The following is a 16,889-nucleotide window of genomic DNA, read 5'->3' on the forward strand; positions in this document are numbered from 1 at the left end:
CCTCTCGTTACGTACCATCCATGCAGGTTACATTTGTGATGCATGAGCCGATGCGCAGATTGAAACCTTCCTTACACTTGACGCAGTTATCCCTGGAGCCTTCACAGGCTGAGCAGCTGTCATCACATCTGACAAAGAGACAAGCGCACAAATATTTTCTCTCGGCACCACAACCATTTGTGTCGAGACCCGACAGACCATAGGGCAAATTCAGCCTCAGGGCACTGAAGAGAATGGATTTGAACCCACTTACATCTAGACTGAACCAGCCCCTTTCTCTTTGGAAAACTTGAACCATGAGGGGCTGAACTTCTTACTGGGCTGGTGATAGGACATGGGAGTCTTTCGCCTCCATTTCACATTTGTTTCTGGTCAGTAGTGATTAATAAGTTGCCATACTCTGATGGCCTTGGGGAACTGTGATGGGGGAGGGGGGAGGAGAGGGGATGAGGTCCCAGCTATTTCCCTCCTCCTTCACCTTCTTAACAAAAAGATTAAAACAAAGCTATTTTTAATATTCACAGACAAAAAACATTATGCTGGAGAACACACATCAGGAATTTAAGGGTTAAAAACCACACAGGAATGTTGTAATTCCCCCAAGCCCAGAACATCCAGAGGTAAAACTTAAAAGAAACCCAGCCATGTTAAAGTACAGAAATGCAGTTAAGGCTCCTAAGCAAGCTTAACTCTGCCCTGTAGAGGTGCCATGATCAGTAATGCTTGTTTTGGGGGACAATTGCCACATCCCCAGGGTTTCTAAATTAACGATATGTACTCTCCAGTTTCACAGAGTTTTTTGTCTGGGAATAAATAAGTGCAACATCTCTTCACTGCGTCACTTTTTTTACTCCGTTTTTGGAGGGAAAAAGGCAGCTTGGATCAACTACAGAGAGTTCAAGTGCTAACGCGGAAGGTGATGATACAGAAAAAAAAGAAGCAAAGTCAGACATTTCTCCTGTCTAAAGGAGACACGATTTAGATGTGCTGATGAAACCTCCCAAAAGGATGAAACCTGCCGACTGGGTTTGATACTACCTGGCGAAATTAGAACATTTCGTTCTACTATTAAATAGTAACGTTTATTCCTTACATATAATTAGGTGAAATTCAATGAGAGTCTCCACTTAGGTCAAGAAACTACTTTTTGCGAATGGACTAGAATCTGGTTTCTTACAGCGCCTCTCCTGCACAAGCCATCTCAGTGCTTTGCAAAGGAATGTGTTAAACACTGCTAGAGAACTGGCTGTGAAGGCAAATGGAGCAGTTAGTTTATGCTCAACATACCTTCAGGCACCAGCCCTTGTTTTCTGACTACCAGAGTTCCCCTTTTCAAAGGGCACTGTAGAAGTATTAATTTTCACCCCAGCCATAAGGGTTTAACATCTGCCTTGAAGGAGAGCGCAGCAACCCACGGCAGGGTCAGTGGTGCCAATGAGCCCAAAGCTTGGTGTGTGTTTAGAACCCAGGGCCTCCTGGTCCTGAGGCAGGACTTAGTATGCTCATTTGTTATTTGTATTATTGTATCCCCTGGGAGCCCTAGTCATTGACAGGACCCCATTGTGCCAGGCGCTGTACAAATAGAACAATCAGACGGTCCCCAAGGAGTTTACTATCTAAGAATGCTCCACGCTGACACTTTTCACTAGTCACCCATATGAAAAATCAGCTCCGGTGAAGAATGTCCGAAAGCTCAGGGCTTGTTTGACCATTTTAGTCGGTCTAGTAAACAGCATCAACCAGCCAGTTGTTTTCAGGATTTTTATCTTCGTTCCCTGTGACACACGCTATCAGCAGCCCCACTCCGATTGCCGATGTATCCAGTCGGCTATTAAGAATGGCTCCCTGTGCATTCCATCACACTAACTTCAAAGGGAAAGGTCTCAAGAGGACACTGTACCTTGTGCAGACTTTATAAGGTAGACCTGGCACCGCCTCAGGGTAAAACCCCTGGCTGCAAGCAGGGACACAGCGCCACTCGTGCAGGTGGAAATCTTTGGCACATTGTATGCATGCCTCTTTGCCTGGCCCTAGGGAGAACAAGGGAGACATGAAATATTATAGTGGGCTACAAAGACAATTACCACAGTGTGTTACAATGACTGTGTCGGATGGGAGCCAGGGACACTCGGGACTAGGATACATACAGCAGTCTGCTCCGTTCCAGAAGGCTGCGGCAGAATAAACAAGCTGCCTGAGACTCTAAATGGTTCAGCTGGACTCTAAATGGTTCCTCAGCTCATGCCCACATCCCAGGCCCAGCGAAGACCCAGCTCACCCAACAGCCTGGCTAGAAAGGACCTTCAAGAGATGCCGACAGGCCTGGGTGTGCAGCTAAGCGTAGCCTGACATTTTTAGGAGCACACACACTGGCCAAGCCCTCAAGCGCCCACAGCCTCCGATCTCCACTGACTTTTTGACAGTGTTTTTGACCCTGCTGTTAGATACCCCAGGCAGAGACACCAAGACAAAGTACCAGCCCAGCGTTGTCCCCTACACGGCCAGCCCTTCGTGCACGTGGTTAACTTTCAGTTGGGAAGGTTCGGAGCCAGGAGAAGATGGCAGGAAAGGCAAGCAGGAAAATCTGTAAGTAGGGAAGGTCACAGGGTTTGCTGTAACAGCGCAGCCCACCAATCTCTCCCTCTCTTCCTGCACCAGCATCCTCCTCCGGCTGCAGCCAGTTCCTGATGCTTTGAGGAAAGGAAAATCAACATCCCACAACACACCTAAGCAAATGCTGTGTCCAGGAGGCAGCAAGGGGCCCCACCTCGCCCTACTCCTCACAACCTCTTCGGGTTATGTCTATGCTGCATTGTAAATCCGGGTCTATGGGACCTGGGCTTATGGAGTTGGTGTTTCCAAGCCCGCACTTTAGCATCCACACTGCATCATAAACCTGGGTTTATGACTGCTGGACCCAGGTCTCAGAGTTGTGCTGATGCGTCCTACTGCACCGCGCAGACCTTCTGAATCGGGTCTGCAGCTTGACCTGCGTCCACACTGCAGAAGGACAGGGCCTGGATTCAGGTTCTGACCCACCCCTCTAGCGGGGCCCAGGACCTGGATCCTGAGTGTCTGGTGACCTGAGTCAGACTGATTGGTGTGTGGACAGAAGCGGAGCTTGGGCTCAAACCTGACACAGAGCCTGGGCTTAATGTGCAGTGTAGACACAGATGGCTGGGCCAGGCTCCCAGGAAAGTCCTGCTACTTTTTGTTGTGACCATCAGGTGGTGCTATGTTGTAGCGCAGTTTCCATGCAGCCTCCTCCTCCTGCGGCTGCTATTGTGCTTCAGCGTTGCCAGCCTCTGCGGTTCTTTGCCAGTTTGGGCTACTTTTGAGAGGCCTCGGCAACCAAAAATCTTGAATCAGCAACAACGGGTGACTTTTTGGGACTACAAGTTACCTTCTTGGGTGACTAGATACCCCAGGCAGAGAGAGAGAGAGAGACAAAGTACCAGTCTGGCGTTGTCCCCTACACACCAGCCCTTCATGCATATGGGAAGGTTCAGAGCCAGGAGAAGATGACAGGAGAATCAAGGTGGAAAATCTGCACTTTGGGAGATTTTATGGAGAGCCCAGCTGCTCCCCTGTCCCTGTCTCTTTGCTGCCCCCTGGTGGCCTTTCGAACGACCAGCCACTAAGCACAAGCGCAGCTTGATCCAACCCACCTCCCCCAGGCGACAGAAGCAGGGACGTCCCTGGCTATTCTGGGGCCCTACGCAGCCCTCCCCCCCGCTGGGGGGGGGACAGGGTTGGCTTGGGGAACAGGGGGGGAACAACGCCCCAGCACCCACCGGTGGCGCGGCTGGGGCCGGGCCGCTGCACTTCCCGCCACTGGTGAGTGCAGGCCCGGCCCTGCTTCAGTCCTCAGGAGAGTGGGGGTGGAGCAGGGGCGGGGGCCATGGGGAAGAGGTGGAGCAGGGACTGGAGCAGCACGCAGCTGCGCAGGGCACCAGGGTGCCCCAAATTTCCTGGTGCCCTATGCAGCTGCGTACTTTGCGTATGGGTAAGGACGGCCCTGGGCAGAAGCCATGCGGCATGTGCACCACTGGGAACAGAGCCCTGCTGGCCCCAGGGAAGAGAGGCTTCCTATCGACTGTAGGATGGACTCAACTGGGCAGGGAGCAGCCAACTGGGAGGCGGGGACGGGCTCGAAACCCAGAAGTGGCCCACGTGCGTGACCGGTGTCTGCTGCTACACTGTTGCCGACCTCGGCCATTTCTTTTGACCTGGCAAAACCGTGGGCTGGGCTGTTTGAAGCAAACGGCCATTCGGCGATGTTAGGGCTACTTTGCACGTGCGCTCGCTCGGCGAACACTCGAGCTTTGAGGTCGCAGCGTCGCTCTGCCGACTCCCCTTCCGAGCTCCGGCCCTGCATCTCACTGCTACTTGCAGTGCTGGAGGGGGCGGGGGGGCAGCTTCCCCACAGCGCCTCTCCCTTCATATCTCTGCTCCATCCTTCCCCCCTGCTGAGAGGCTCTGTCTCCTGCTACCTTCCCCTCCCATGTAGACACTCCACCCTCTCCCTTTTCCAGTGACAGCCCCGTGTACAGCGTTGGTCCTCCCTGCAGCAGCCTCACTCTGCTAGGCTGGCCTGGCTTATAGAAGGGTGACAAAAAATTCCTTCCTGATCCTTGCAGGTCAGCCGGTGCCTTGAAACCTGACTGTTGATTACCATGACTTTGGCCTCACCTCCTGCGCAACCACCAGTGTTCTGAGTGTCTCTCTTTGAAGGCAGTTGCCAGACATGAGAGGGATGTAATTTGGCTGGTGAGCTAGCGGTAGAGGGTAAGTGACCAGAAGGCCAGCTGAGGTTGCCTGTGTGAGTAGAAGGGGTGCTAGGGAAAGCAATGAAAAGAGACATCCTTTGCTTCTCCACAGCACAGATACTGCAATGATTAAAACAACATTACTAAAGCCCTTCAATATATGGGGCAAAAGCAACTTCAGAAATGATTATGCGAACAAGGGAAACATATGAAAAGGCTAGAAACAAACAAATGTGGTGAATTGTATTTACACTGTCTGGAATAAGGATTAGAAAGGGTGTAATTTTCTTAAGGGACTAAAAGTCAGTTCCCCATCACATTTACCCAACACGATCAATGAATATTTTGGACTCTGTCTTAGGAAATTAACCAAGTATGATAAATGAGATTCAATCCAGTGAACATGAACTGTCTAGAGATCATATTATCATCAGATCTGAGACTCTTTTGAGGGTAAATACGAAAGTTAACAGTGCAAAGTAGTTGGACCTTCACAAACCGCAAAGGCACGAATTTAAAAGGGAACACAGAACAGCTTCAAAAAATGGATGGAAATCAGTGTTGTCCAGAAAACCTAGTATGAAACTGTGGGGGGGGGGGATATTAGAGCATGAAAGGGGGGAGAGGGATATTTTTTAATTTGGAATGATTGCAGAATGTAATGCTCATAAATAGTGAGCCGTAGATGCCTTGGGAGCTGCTGGGAATACATTGCCGCCACATGGGCTGTCCGGCTTTCCCAGCGTTCCTGGGACACTCCTTGATTTGCCGCACGTGGTCCCACAGCCCAATGACAAAGCTAAGTTCCAAAACACACTGGAGGAGGTTAGCTAGAGATAGCAGTGGGTAGCTGCTGGGTAGGTACAAAATCAAAATAAGCCAGCCTCCCGGTCAGCTGGACTGCCATTGGTCAGCCGGCTATTGCAGGAGGGGCTACGCCTGTGACAAAGCAATGCCAACCAATCCACGACTTGGTTACTGCTAGGCTGGTTACCTGCAGGGCGTGGCAAATCAAAGGATCTGCTCCACTCCTTCCCAGAGTAGCCAGAAGATAACGAATGGATACCCCAACATCCATCGAGATGCAATCTCAGGCCTGAGTTCTGCTCTGCGGCCCCTATACAACAGCTCTGCTCAGCAAAGCCAGAGGAAGCGGTGACATGGGAATTTTTCCAGCTTAAGAGGGAGGGCCATTGAAATGGCCCTCTGCATCCACCTCACAGCCTCCAGCGTAGGAGCACAGCTGGGGGAAAGATGTGCAGGGGTTAGGAGGGGGTGCGCTATTCCAAACTGCTCCCATAGAGGGCGACTGCAGAAGAGTGTGAGGTTCAGCAGCCCTTGTGGCTGCTCTAAGTTACGCTGGGGACTCAGGCTCTGATCTCCAGTAAAGATGACGTAAAGCTTAGCTTGAGCACAGTGGAGACTTGAGACGTGGTCTCCTGCTATCTGGCTGCAGAAGGGGGTGCTTCGTGGAGGCTGCACGAAGGAAAAGCAGATGCTCTGTTCTGCCACTGGAGTGCCCCCGCTCCCATACTGACTGATTTTGCTGGAGAGCTGCGTTACAAGAAGCCGGGTTCTAGTCCTACGCTACCGCATCCCTTCCTCAGCCTAGCCAAGGCAGTTTCGTGCGCTCGTCTCTGCTGCCTCTGCAGAGTGTGCTAAGGCCTGGGGGCTTGTTGCCAATACGGTCTAAGCAATCTTGGGAGTGTTTTCATGAACTTGCAGGACAAATGTTCATGCAGGATCAAAACCCAGCCAAAGGATGGGGCAGTGTCAGCTTCATTCCCCCAGAAGGCTCAGAATTTTAAAAAAATGTCCCTTGTTCTCTAATCCTGCGCGCCACTTCCTGGCTGTATTGTTGGCATTCAGCGGCAGCACACCGGATGTACCTGCAGAATGAGGAAAGCCAGCCTGGCGCACTTCAAGTCGCTCCTTGATGACACCCACAGCAGAACCCTAGCCTGGCATCTCCCCAGATTCACATCAGTAAGCTGTGAACTGGCCCAAGCAGCGGAGAGAAAGGGTAGTGGTAGGCGGAGTGGTTCGGGCTGAGAACAGATCACTGTGAGATTCCACAGGATTCAGTCAGGGCAGCAGCTCAGTTTCCAGATGATAGTAACGAGAGCCAGACTTGATTTTATTTTCTGGAAAACGTTGCTGAGGCACCGTAGGGACTAACAGAAAGAAACCTGGACTGATGCACTCTGAGCAACAGCGCTTCCTTCTCATGCGTTCACGTGTTCTAGGTGCAGTTTACACCTTGATCTACTGCTTAGTTGTTGTTCGATAGGTAATATTTACAGGGACACAATTGGCTTAAAACCCAGTTCATATTGTTAAAACAAATGTCTGAGTCGCCGGCCAATGTTTGTGGTTTCACAATTAGTATTTTCCTACTTTTAAAAATAATTTTTCTCTCACTGTTGCTGCATGAGAATAAATCGATCACTCCCCTCTGATTGCCTCACCTGCACTCTGCCCACTAACCCGTCTCCCAGCATTTAGTGCAAGCCCCAGAGCCACCATATTTTTATTTGTAAAGTCAATCTGTTCTGCAGGATGTGAAAGTTCTCCTCTCCCCTGCAAATTAACCTGGCCCGAGGATCAGGATTGGCAGTAGAAGTCCTGCCTCAGGGATGGGTTCAAAGTCTGATATTTTGGGCCCATGGCATAAACGGGAGCTGTATCCTTTTTCAGTGGGGGAGAGTCCGAGCAATCCCTTCTAACCAATCATGCAATGACCTGAGATAACAGACTTCAAACTCTTGCCATTTTTATGTGCCGAAAAGTTGTCTTAGGTCATTTTTAGAGGGCTCCCCCTGAGCCTTGTTCAACTAAAGCACCTGGCTTCACAGGTGTAAGAATACAAAAAATAAAATAAAATAAAAAAATGTCAAAAACTCCCTAAAGCATTTGTAAAAGATAACTGCTTCTGCTGTCCATCCAGCATACGCAGCATCCACGACAGCACGGAAAAGGGTTTGCTGGGCACTTGTGAGCAATGTGACCATCCCAAACTCAAACTGAACCCCCCTTTATGTTTGTACAGCACCTAGCACCATGGGGCTCAACCTGGTCGTGACTTTTAGGCCCCATTTACTTCTATACATGCACATGCAGATGGTGAGGGGAGAAGAAAAAAAAAAAGGAGTGGCCTTTTTATAGCTCACGTGGAGATAATTCTTCAATAGGGGTAACTCTATCAAACACCCTGAAAAGGACTAGGTCTGTTAAAAACTGGGGGCCGCAATCCCCGTGGAAAAGCAGCATGGTGGGATGCTTTCCCTTTGCTGTGCTGGGCTTTGCACGGCGAGCAAAACGCCCGGAGCCCACACAGCCGGTTCTTTTCCTTCCACAAGCTGCTGGGTTAATTTTTGCACTGATCCAGCGACGCTGCTTCAAAGCACACCTTATGCTCTAAAGGAGCAATAAGGCCTCGAGCCCAGGAGGCACAGGTGCTGTTGCATTGCAGAGGAGCGAGCTCACGGCTTAGGCACAGAGGGCTGGGTTTAAGGCTGTTTGGAGGAACGGCTCGGGACCCCGTGCAGATGAAGAACGTACCAACACATGTCTGGCAGCTCGCGTGGCACCTCTCGCATTTCCGGGTCTCTTTGCTGAAATACATGCCTGGCTGGCATTCCGGGAGACAGCCTGCTCCTAACGGGCTGTTGGAAAAGCAGGGGAGAAAGTTTTACCGAAACACACAAATACTCCCCCAATCCCTAGTGATTTCGCCATCAAGAGGTTTAATACAAGCCTCCGTGTAATGACTGGGCAGCCTGAGGCAGCTTCGTACCACCTTCCCCAAAGCAAAGTGAACCCAGCAGACCCAGTCTCCATAGGTTCTGCTCTGGGTAAGGGAATCCTTATGTGGCACAGAGCCATTGTAGTTGCTTCAACACCAGCCCCTCCCTGCTCTGATGCAGGGAGCATGACCAGTGTTTTCCTGCACCCCTATCTGTAATAGGCCCTCCTGGGGCAGCCTTCAGGCTACTTATGCCAAAAGATTGGCTTGCTGTAGCGTGGCCAGGATCAGAGGAGCACAACTGTGGCTTATAGCTTAAAGCCCCCCCTTGTACACCTCAACTTGCATTCCATGACTGCAGCCAAGGACTGGGCCCAGGAAGCCAGATTTTCTGCGCTGGCCAAGATCTGCTCGGCGCAGCAGAGAAGAGGGGTTGGTTTTCTGGTTCTATGCCTGGCCCCAGAGGCTGCTCTAAGCTACGCCAGCTGGCCCGAGGGACTGTCAGTCAAGTCTGGTTCACTGATACCAAGCTCAGGCCCCAGTCACATCTTGGTGGGGGCTGCCACAGGGATCCAATTGCTGGATTGGAGCGTTAATAATTGATTTATGGTCCTTTCCAGGACATCACCCTAAACACACAAGAAGAAAGTGAAGATTATTTTAATCTGCACTTCCCTGGCCCCCTCTGCCTGCCCCCAAATATTGTGTTATTGGGGGCAGCGTGGTTTAGCAGATAGCCCAATAGACTGAGGATCGGAAAGGGTTTCTAGCCCAGCTTGGCCACTGACCTGTCGCGTGACCCTGGGCAAATCACTTCAGCCCACCGAGCCTCTGCTTCCCTACCCTTTGTTTGTCTTGTTGTCTATTTAGAGTGTACGCTCTTTCAGGGCAGAGCCTGCCTCTCGCTATGTGTTTGTGTACAGGGCCTAGCACAACGGGGCGCTGATCTGGGTGTGCTACTGTAATACACGAATGCCCAAAACAATAATGACGTTTAAAAACACGTGCAATACAAAAGCACAGCACCACTACCCGCTGCCTTCTCTCCCAGCTGGGCAGAAGGCATCTGGAACTGAGCCAGCACTTCAAAAGACATTCAAGTCCTTCTAGGGACCCACCCTCAAAAAAACCTGCTCCAGGATCTTTAATGAAATGTTCAAGAGCAAAGGGCGGTTTAAAAAAAAAAAAAAAAAAGACATGGGCAGCCGGCCCAACTCTTCCAAAGGCCTGTAACACAGAACGTTGTTAGATCTTTGCAAGACAGAGAGATCATCTCAAGGGTTTCTCTCTTGTAGAGGGTGTTTCTTCTTTACTACCAGGATGCCTGGCTGTGGAGGAATGAAGCGGTTTGTTTTTTATTCACTGATTAGTGACTCATGCCGAGACTGCCGGCTCTTTGGGGCAGGGGCTGGTCTTTGTTCGGTGTTAGTGCCATGGGGTCCAGGTCCATGCCTGGGGGTCCGGGGTGCTACAGTAATACAAATAAATCATCGTTATTTTCTCAGTACTGTTTGATTCTGAAGACTAGCAGGAATTGCTTTGGAGTCGTGCAGCCTAAATCCCAAGGCCCACACGGGGACTCCCGGCTCCTCACTGGGCTGAGCAGTTACATGCCCGAGCAGTCCTAGGGCGCTGGCTTCTCACTCACGTGAGTATGGGGATCACAATTGGGCCTCGAACTTTGCAATGTATCTTCCAAGGATAAGGTGCCACAAGCCTTGCAGTTGCTGTCAGCTGAGCAGAGCAGGGTCCTACCTACAGGAAGGATGGATTGGATGGTGTTGCAGCATCCACAGTTACTACAGCTAGCACGGATTGAATCGAAACTTTATTACACTAGTATTTGGTGGCCATTATATGGACTGCAAAGGTACCGTGTTTTGAAACAGCACGTGTGCAAATGATCTGGGTTCGGATCCTGCCAGCCACGTTCACAATACGTAGAAGACCAGCCCTTACTCTGTGATTACTCCTGTTGGAACCAACAGGGCTGCGTGTGCAGTACGGTGTTACTGCATGGGAATAAGGGTGGTAGAATCTGGGACTTAGCTTTTAGTGTGTCCAGTGTATAAAGTGTGTTTTTAATCAGAGATGGGCCCAAGCCCAGAAATTCAAGCCCAGACCCAAAATCCAAGGAGTTCTGATCCAGACTGGGCTCATCTGAAGTTTAACACAAAGCCCTCCGAACAAAAGGCTTTGCTGCACTCGCAAACCAGATGTGATTGACAGCTCAGCCGTGCTCTGAAAAACCGTAAGCCCCCTCATGGACCCTTCTCTAGGTTTCAGAAAAGAGCAGAAACAGAAAGTTCTTATTGGAGACACTTCTGTTGGGCCCTTAGTGCTTTAATGTGACAGAGAGGATTTGGATTCCCAGCTTAAAAGGGTATTGGACAATAAAAGATAGCTTTCTATGGCTTACACCTGACAACCGGTTCCCCTTTCCCTTTTCTGAGGGAATGCAGAACCTTTCGGCGCTAGCGATTTTTACTTCTGTGAAGCAGTGCTGTTAAAAAAGTCACTCCAGTCCCAGTACAGCCTGTTGACTGAATCAGACAGCTACACACGCGCCAGCAGAGGAGAACCAAATTCAGAACAGTGGTGACATGGGCTCAGCACTTCCAGTTTCAAACACTGAGACAAAACCTCCCAGTTTCACACTTTTACTTTAATGGGGGAGAATTTTTAACCATGAGACTTGGGATTCCGAAGACATTTCTGAAAATGAGCCCTCACCCTCAATCCCCAGTAGCACTGAACTCCCATCCAGCACAGCTGGGGTAAGAAGAGACAACGGTGGCTCTAAGCTGCCTTTCTACCTCCTCTCACTGTAGGGCTGGGCCCAGTGCAAGTTAGCCCCAAAGGAGCCATCTTGATTTAACACCCGAGGCGGGGTGCGGGGGGGTGGGGGGGTGGAGTATGTGTTTTTCCAAGAGCTGAGACTCCCGCTTGCCATGCATAAGGAGCGATAGTTATGCCAGTATAACACCCCTCACCTCCCTGGGGACACTGACTCCGGTCTAAGCGTGACTTTTTCAGGTTAGCTTATGTCACTTGGGAAGGGTTTAAGCTACCAAAATTAAACAAACAAACAAATCAATAAGTCAAGTCACTCATATTGGAATAAGAGTGCCCACATGAGCTTTTGGTACTGGTGTAACTATATCTGTACAACTAGACTGGTATAGCTATATTGGTATATTGGTATTTCCTGTTTAAATAAGGCGTAAATAAGGGACCTCTGTGTTTGTAGTATGCATTTTAAATGCACCCAAAATAGATATTTATAGGATCAACCCAATAACTCCTGTCACTAGGTAAACATCCCTTGTTTTGAAAAATCGGCCGCAGGGGACGTGCTGAACTGGGGAAGGTTCTGAAGGAGCTCCCTGAGGCTCATGTGGAAACCGTACGTTGTATAATATTCAATGTAAACATTTTTATTTGGTCTTTTTTCCTTTTAGATGTCCTCCCCACATCCCTACCCCCAGCCCAGCTTATAAACAAACCCAGCAAAGGGAATTTAAATCAGACAGCATTAAGGGGATGAGAAAGAGCCAGTGATAGCCAGAAATGAGGTGGAAGACACAGGAGCCCCATGCTGCAAGGAGCTGAGCACCCTCAGCTCCTGGTGATGTCCATGCTGTCCATTGTCCCTGATCCAGAATTCAACCAGTAAACCTCAGCCTGTTCCTGGATCAGTACAGCAGTCATCAACGATAGTGCTCGGCAGCTGGCAGGGGTAGGCCCGTCTATAGACAACAGGCCTGGCTCCGACTCCCATGGACCTTAACAGGGGCTGGACTAGGTGTAACGCGAGCATGATAGATAACACCATGCCTGTTAGCAGACTGAGGCCAGGTCTACACAATAAAGTTTTCACGGCACAGCTCTGTCGGTTAGGGGTGTGGAAGCACCACCCCACTAGCCAACAAAAACCCCAGCAAAGTTATGCCAACAAAAACCGCAGCGCAGACGCCGCTACGCTGACAGTAGAATGCTTCTGTCGACACAGCTAATGTCATCTGGGATGGCGGTGTTACTACGCCGACAGAAAAACTCCTTCTGTTGGCATAAGCCACGTCTAACACTAGGGGACTCCACCGGTATATCTATATTGCAAAGCATCTTCAGAGTGTAGACAACGTCAAAGACACAAGTCAAAATGGTGATCGGTGGTCAGCTAACAATCTGGGGCTGATTCTCCTGTCACTTAGACTGACTCCACTGACTGCCATGGATTTACTGCCAGATTTACACCATTCTAAAGACCATTGATCGAAAGCCCATTTAATTAACGGGAGGCTTTATATTGACTTCTGTGGGCTTTGGATCAACCCTGAACGATGGGGAAATGAGACTTTTCTTTACCAGTGACAATAACAATAAAATAATAATACTACTACTTAGCAGTGCCATTTGAGGGCCACTCAGGGCTATCTATACGTGCAACATGGCACTTCTATACCACAGTGATGAGTGCTGTAGATAAATTGATGGAATGTACATAGTGCTTTTCAGCTACAGCAGTGTTTCCCAAACTTGGGACGCCGCTTGTGTAGGGAAAGCCCCTGGCGAGCCGGGCCGGTTTATTTACCTGCCGCGTCCGCTGGTCCGGCTGATTGTGGCTCCCACTGGCCACGGTTCGCTGCTCCAGGCCAATGGGAGCTGCAGGAAGTGGTGGCCAGTACGTCCCTCGGCCCGTGCCGCTTCCAGCAGCTCCCATTGGCCTGGAGCAGTGATCCGCGGCCAGTGGGAGCCGCGATCAGCCGGACCTGCGGACGTGGCAGATAAACAAACCGGCCAGGCCTGCCAGGGGCTTTCCCTACACAAGCGGCGACCCCAGTTTGGGAAACACTGAGCTACAGGATGAATTATGTTATATAATGATTGCTCCCTCCTTTGAATTTCCTGGCTTTTGGCAATTTGGATCACAGTCGTAGTGTTATTGAAAAATAAATATCTATTTTTTAAATTCCGCTTTTTGATTTATCATAATGTGCAGATTTCATGTCAGTTACTTTAGTTTAATATAGAGACAAACATTTTGAAAGTTAATTTTACCTGAATCCATCCTTGCATAGAATACGTTTATCTGGATCACTAGCACATTTTTTACAGCTTTGATGACATTCAAGACAGAGTTTTTGACCTTTTAGAAACAAAGAAAGTCAGTGTAAATAAAATCTGCCCAGAGAGATGCAAGCAGCAGTCTAGCCACAATGCACAAGAAAGATCTTACGAGTTGAAAAGTCCTGCAGTTCAGCAGCTATTTGCAGGCAACAGCTTACAGAGGTAGAACAGCATTTTCGTCATACACGTGAACCCTTTCTATTAAAAGGACATACAGATGGGTGGTGTTCAGACTACGTGGATAACTCAGAGGGACACACACACAGTAAATACTTACTTGATTAAGCCAACTCGGCTAGAAGTTTTATGATGTTTCTGATTCAATATATGCTGCTTCTCATGGATATCAAATTATCCCCATACATTTCAATAGTCCAGAAGCTGCACAAATTTGTGTAGGTTCTTACACATGCTATGGGCGTGATCCAACTCTCATTAAAATCAATGGGAGCCTTTAATGGGAGTTGGATTGGGCTCTAGATTGTCCAAATCCTCACTCAGACAAAGCTCGCATTGACTTCCATGGGGTGTTTTGTGCTGATGGGGCCTCATGGATACATTAAGTATAGATTGATGTCGATCCACCATGTGAGTAAAGTGAAGCAGCAGCATCCTATTCCTGCCCACAGCTGGACTTACTAAAAATATTCACAGTGCTGTCGATGGCTACTCATTACAGACACAATGGAACAAAAGGGAGTATTGGCAGGAAGGGCTGGGAGAGGAACGACATTCCAGCCGTTAGACTCACAAATGTGACCTTTAATATTAGGGGGGGAAACAGCATTTACAATGGGATATTGGGAAATGTCACTTTGTTTTAAATTCCCCTCTTTTCTCTGTTCAATGGCTTGCATTGGTTACCTCTTTTCTTTCTCCACCCCCTCCATGGCAAGTGATCCAAAGCAAAACACCTTAGTGAGACAGGTGGAATAATAATAAATAATAATAATGCCTACTGAACTGCAGCCATGGCAATTAATAGTTACATTTCTCTAGTTGGGATTTCCACCTTTGAAATAACGACTAAGGGTGGAATTTTCCAAAGGTATCTAAGTGAGTTAGGCAATTAAGGGCTGGTCTACACTACAGAGTTAGGTCAACGCAAGGCAACTTATGTCAATCTAACTATGGAAGTGTCTACACTTAAATTTTGCTCCCATCAACATAACTGCCCCACTACACCGACTTAATAACTCCACCTCCACAAGCCGCTTAGAGTCAAGGTTGATGTAGTTAGAGCAACGCAGTGTCAGTGTAGACACGGTGTTGCTTATGTCGACCGTTACTGGTTTTCAGGAGCCTTCCCATGATGCCCCACACTGACAGTACAATCGATACAAGCGCTCCTGGTAAGGACACGGGCCGCTGACACAAGGAGCAACATGCAGCCACGCACAAGCGATGTAATTACTGCGGCGGCTGTATGCCCGCGTGTGTTAGAGGAACTTAATTTTGTAGCATAGACATGAGCTAACTCTCATTGACTTTCAATGGGAGTTAAGTGCTTAACTCATTTAACCTTCTACCCTAAGCACGGAGCTGGGCGAATTCCTGAGTTCCAACCCAGACTCAGCCTCTGATTGGCTGTGTGGCCAGAACTGTTCATTAACAGTGCCTCAGGTTTTGGGGGCTGAATTCTGAGAGGTTGATTCTGCTGCTGAATCTGAGAGGTTCTCATTATCCACAGCTCCCTCTGCAGTCTACTGGAGTTGTGCAAATCAGATCATAAATGTCTTGAGTCGGGCACCCCAAAATGAAAACATTAGTGGGCACATTTGAAAGTTATGACTCTGACCTTGGCATCATAGTTTCTCTGCCTGTGAAACAGGGATCATAATACTGTCCTACCTCCCGGGGGCGCTGTGAGGGTTAAGCTAGTTCATGCTTGTAAAGCACTGGGAGTTTTATCACCGTGTGCCTCATAATGAGGATGATCAGTCCAATTTTTGAAGAGGCACTGTGCATTTTTTCTTGCATTGGCTCATGTTACTGTAGCATTCTGGTTGTCATCACTAGTAGCAGCGACAGTGCAACTTGGCTGCAGTAGAGATCTGCCTATTAGATGGTGATCAAAGGCTTGTCACATGGAGGCTCTACCCTGACATTTTAGATTTCTTAAATTCTTCCATTCGTGTTCATTTGGGAAAAAACCCACCCCCCACATTCTCATGCTCCAGTCTGTAAACGGTTCACATCCTTACTTTCATCGGCGTAAAACCCAGCTGGACAGAACACCACACATGCATTTGTTTCCTGGTGGTGATAGAAACCGCGTCGGCAAGATGTACACTGGTTTCGGCCCCTGCCCGTGCAGGTTTCGCACCCCTTCTGGCATCGTCGGCATCTCCTATTTGCGTTGTCCCCAAAATACCCTGAAGGGCACGAGCTCACACACACCCTGGAGAAGAATTAAACAAACCAGGCATATAATCAATGTCCGAGGGCTCACTTCCGCCAGATGCATCCAGTGAAGCCAACAAGAGTGGAGGGCGCTCAACGCCCAGGGCCGGCGCTTCCACTAGGCGACCCTAGGTGGTCGCCTAGGGCGGCAGGATTTGGGGGGGGCAGCATTTTGCCGTCCTCGGCGGAAATTCGGCGGCGGGGGTCCTTCCGCTCCCGGTCGTCGGCGGAAATTCAGCGTCGAAGTGCCCCAAAGACGCGAAGCGGAAGGACCCCCGCCGCCGAATGCTCAGAGGAGGAGCGCTGCCGCCTAGTGCAGCAAAAACCCTGGCGCCGCTCCTGTCAACGCCTCACTGGATTGGCCACGATAAAGAGATTACCCTATAAGGCAAAAAGGTTCGGTGATAAATCCAGGGACTAGACAGTGAGCAAGGGGCTAAACTTTCTATTCCACATAGGTTCTTATGATGCCTTCATCACCATGGTATCTGAGTGTCTTCCAGGAGCGCATTAAGCCATGCGACTAATATTAGCCACCTGTAGTTCATCATTCTCAGCTCAGCTTCACTTTCCTCCTGCACAGGTGTTCAGGAGAAGGCTTAGAAATAAACCCTTTAGGAGATGCAGGTAGAAGAAAGCCTTTGGGGGAAGTATCTGGTACTACTCTTCTGTCTGTATCCCTCTGTGGTCCCTTATCTTATACTTAGTGTGTCATGTCTCTGGGGCATGGATCATCTTTTGGTTCTTTGTACAGCACCTAGCATAAAGGAGCCCTGGTCTGTGACTGGGGCTCCTAGGCAGGGCTGGCTCCAGGGTTTTTGCCGCCCCAAGCGGCGGGGAAA

The 16,889-nt window shown here is 49.4% G+C and overlaps 1 protein-coding gene across 1 annotated transcript in view; it reads right to left on the reverse strand.

Annotated features, from left to right (window-relative positions):
- The window catches only part of PCSK6 (proprotein convertase subtilisin/kexin type 6), a 121,872-nt gene that overhangs the window by 2,911 nt on the left and 102,072 nt on the right, over positions 1-16,889 (reverse strand). Inside the window, exons 16-20 of the mRNA XM_024214306.3 lie at positions 15,849-16,045; positions 13,576-13,663; positions 8,331-8,434; positions 1,901-2,030; positions 16-128 (exon numbers count right to left, since the gene is read on the reverse strand). Of these exons, the coding sequence (XP_024070074.2) occupies positions 16-128; positions 1,901-2,030; positions 8,331-8,434; positions 13,576-13,663; positions 15,849-16,045 (632 nt within the window). The remainder of the gene's footprint in view (positions 1-15; positions 129-1,900; positions 2,031-8,330; positions 8,435-13,575; positions 13,664-15,848; positions 16,046-16,889) is intronic.

This window comes from Terrapene carolina, unplaced genomic scaffold (genome assembly GCF_002925995.2).
Source record: "Terrapene carolina triunguis isolate 2854851 unplaced genomic scaffold, T_m_triunguis-2.0 Scaffold67, whole genome shotgun sequence".
Lineage (NCBI taxonomy): Eukaryota > Metazoa > Chordata > Testudines > Emydidae > Terrapene > Terrapene triunguis.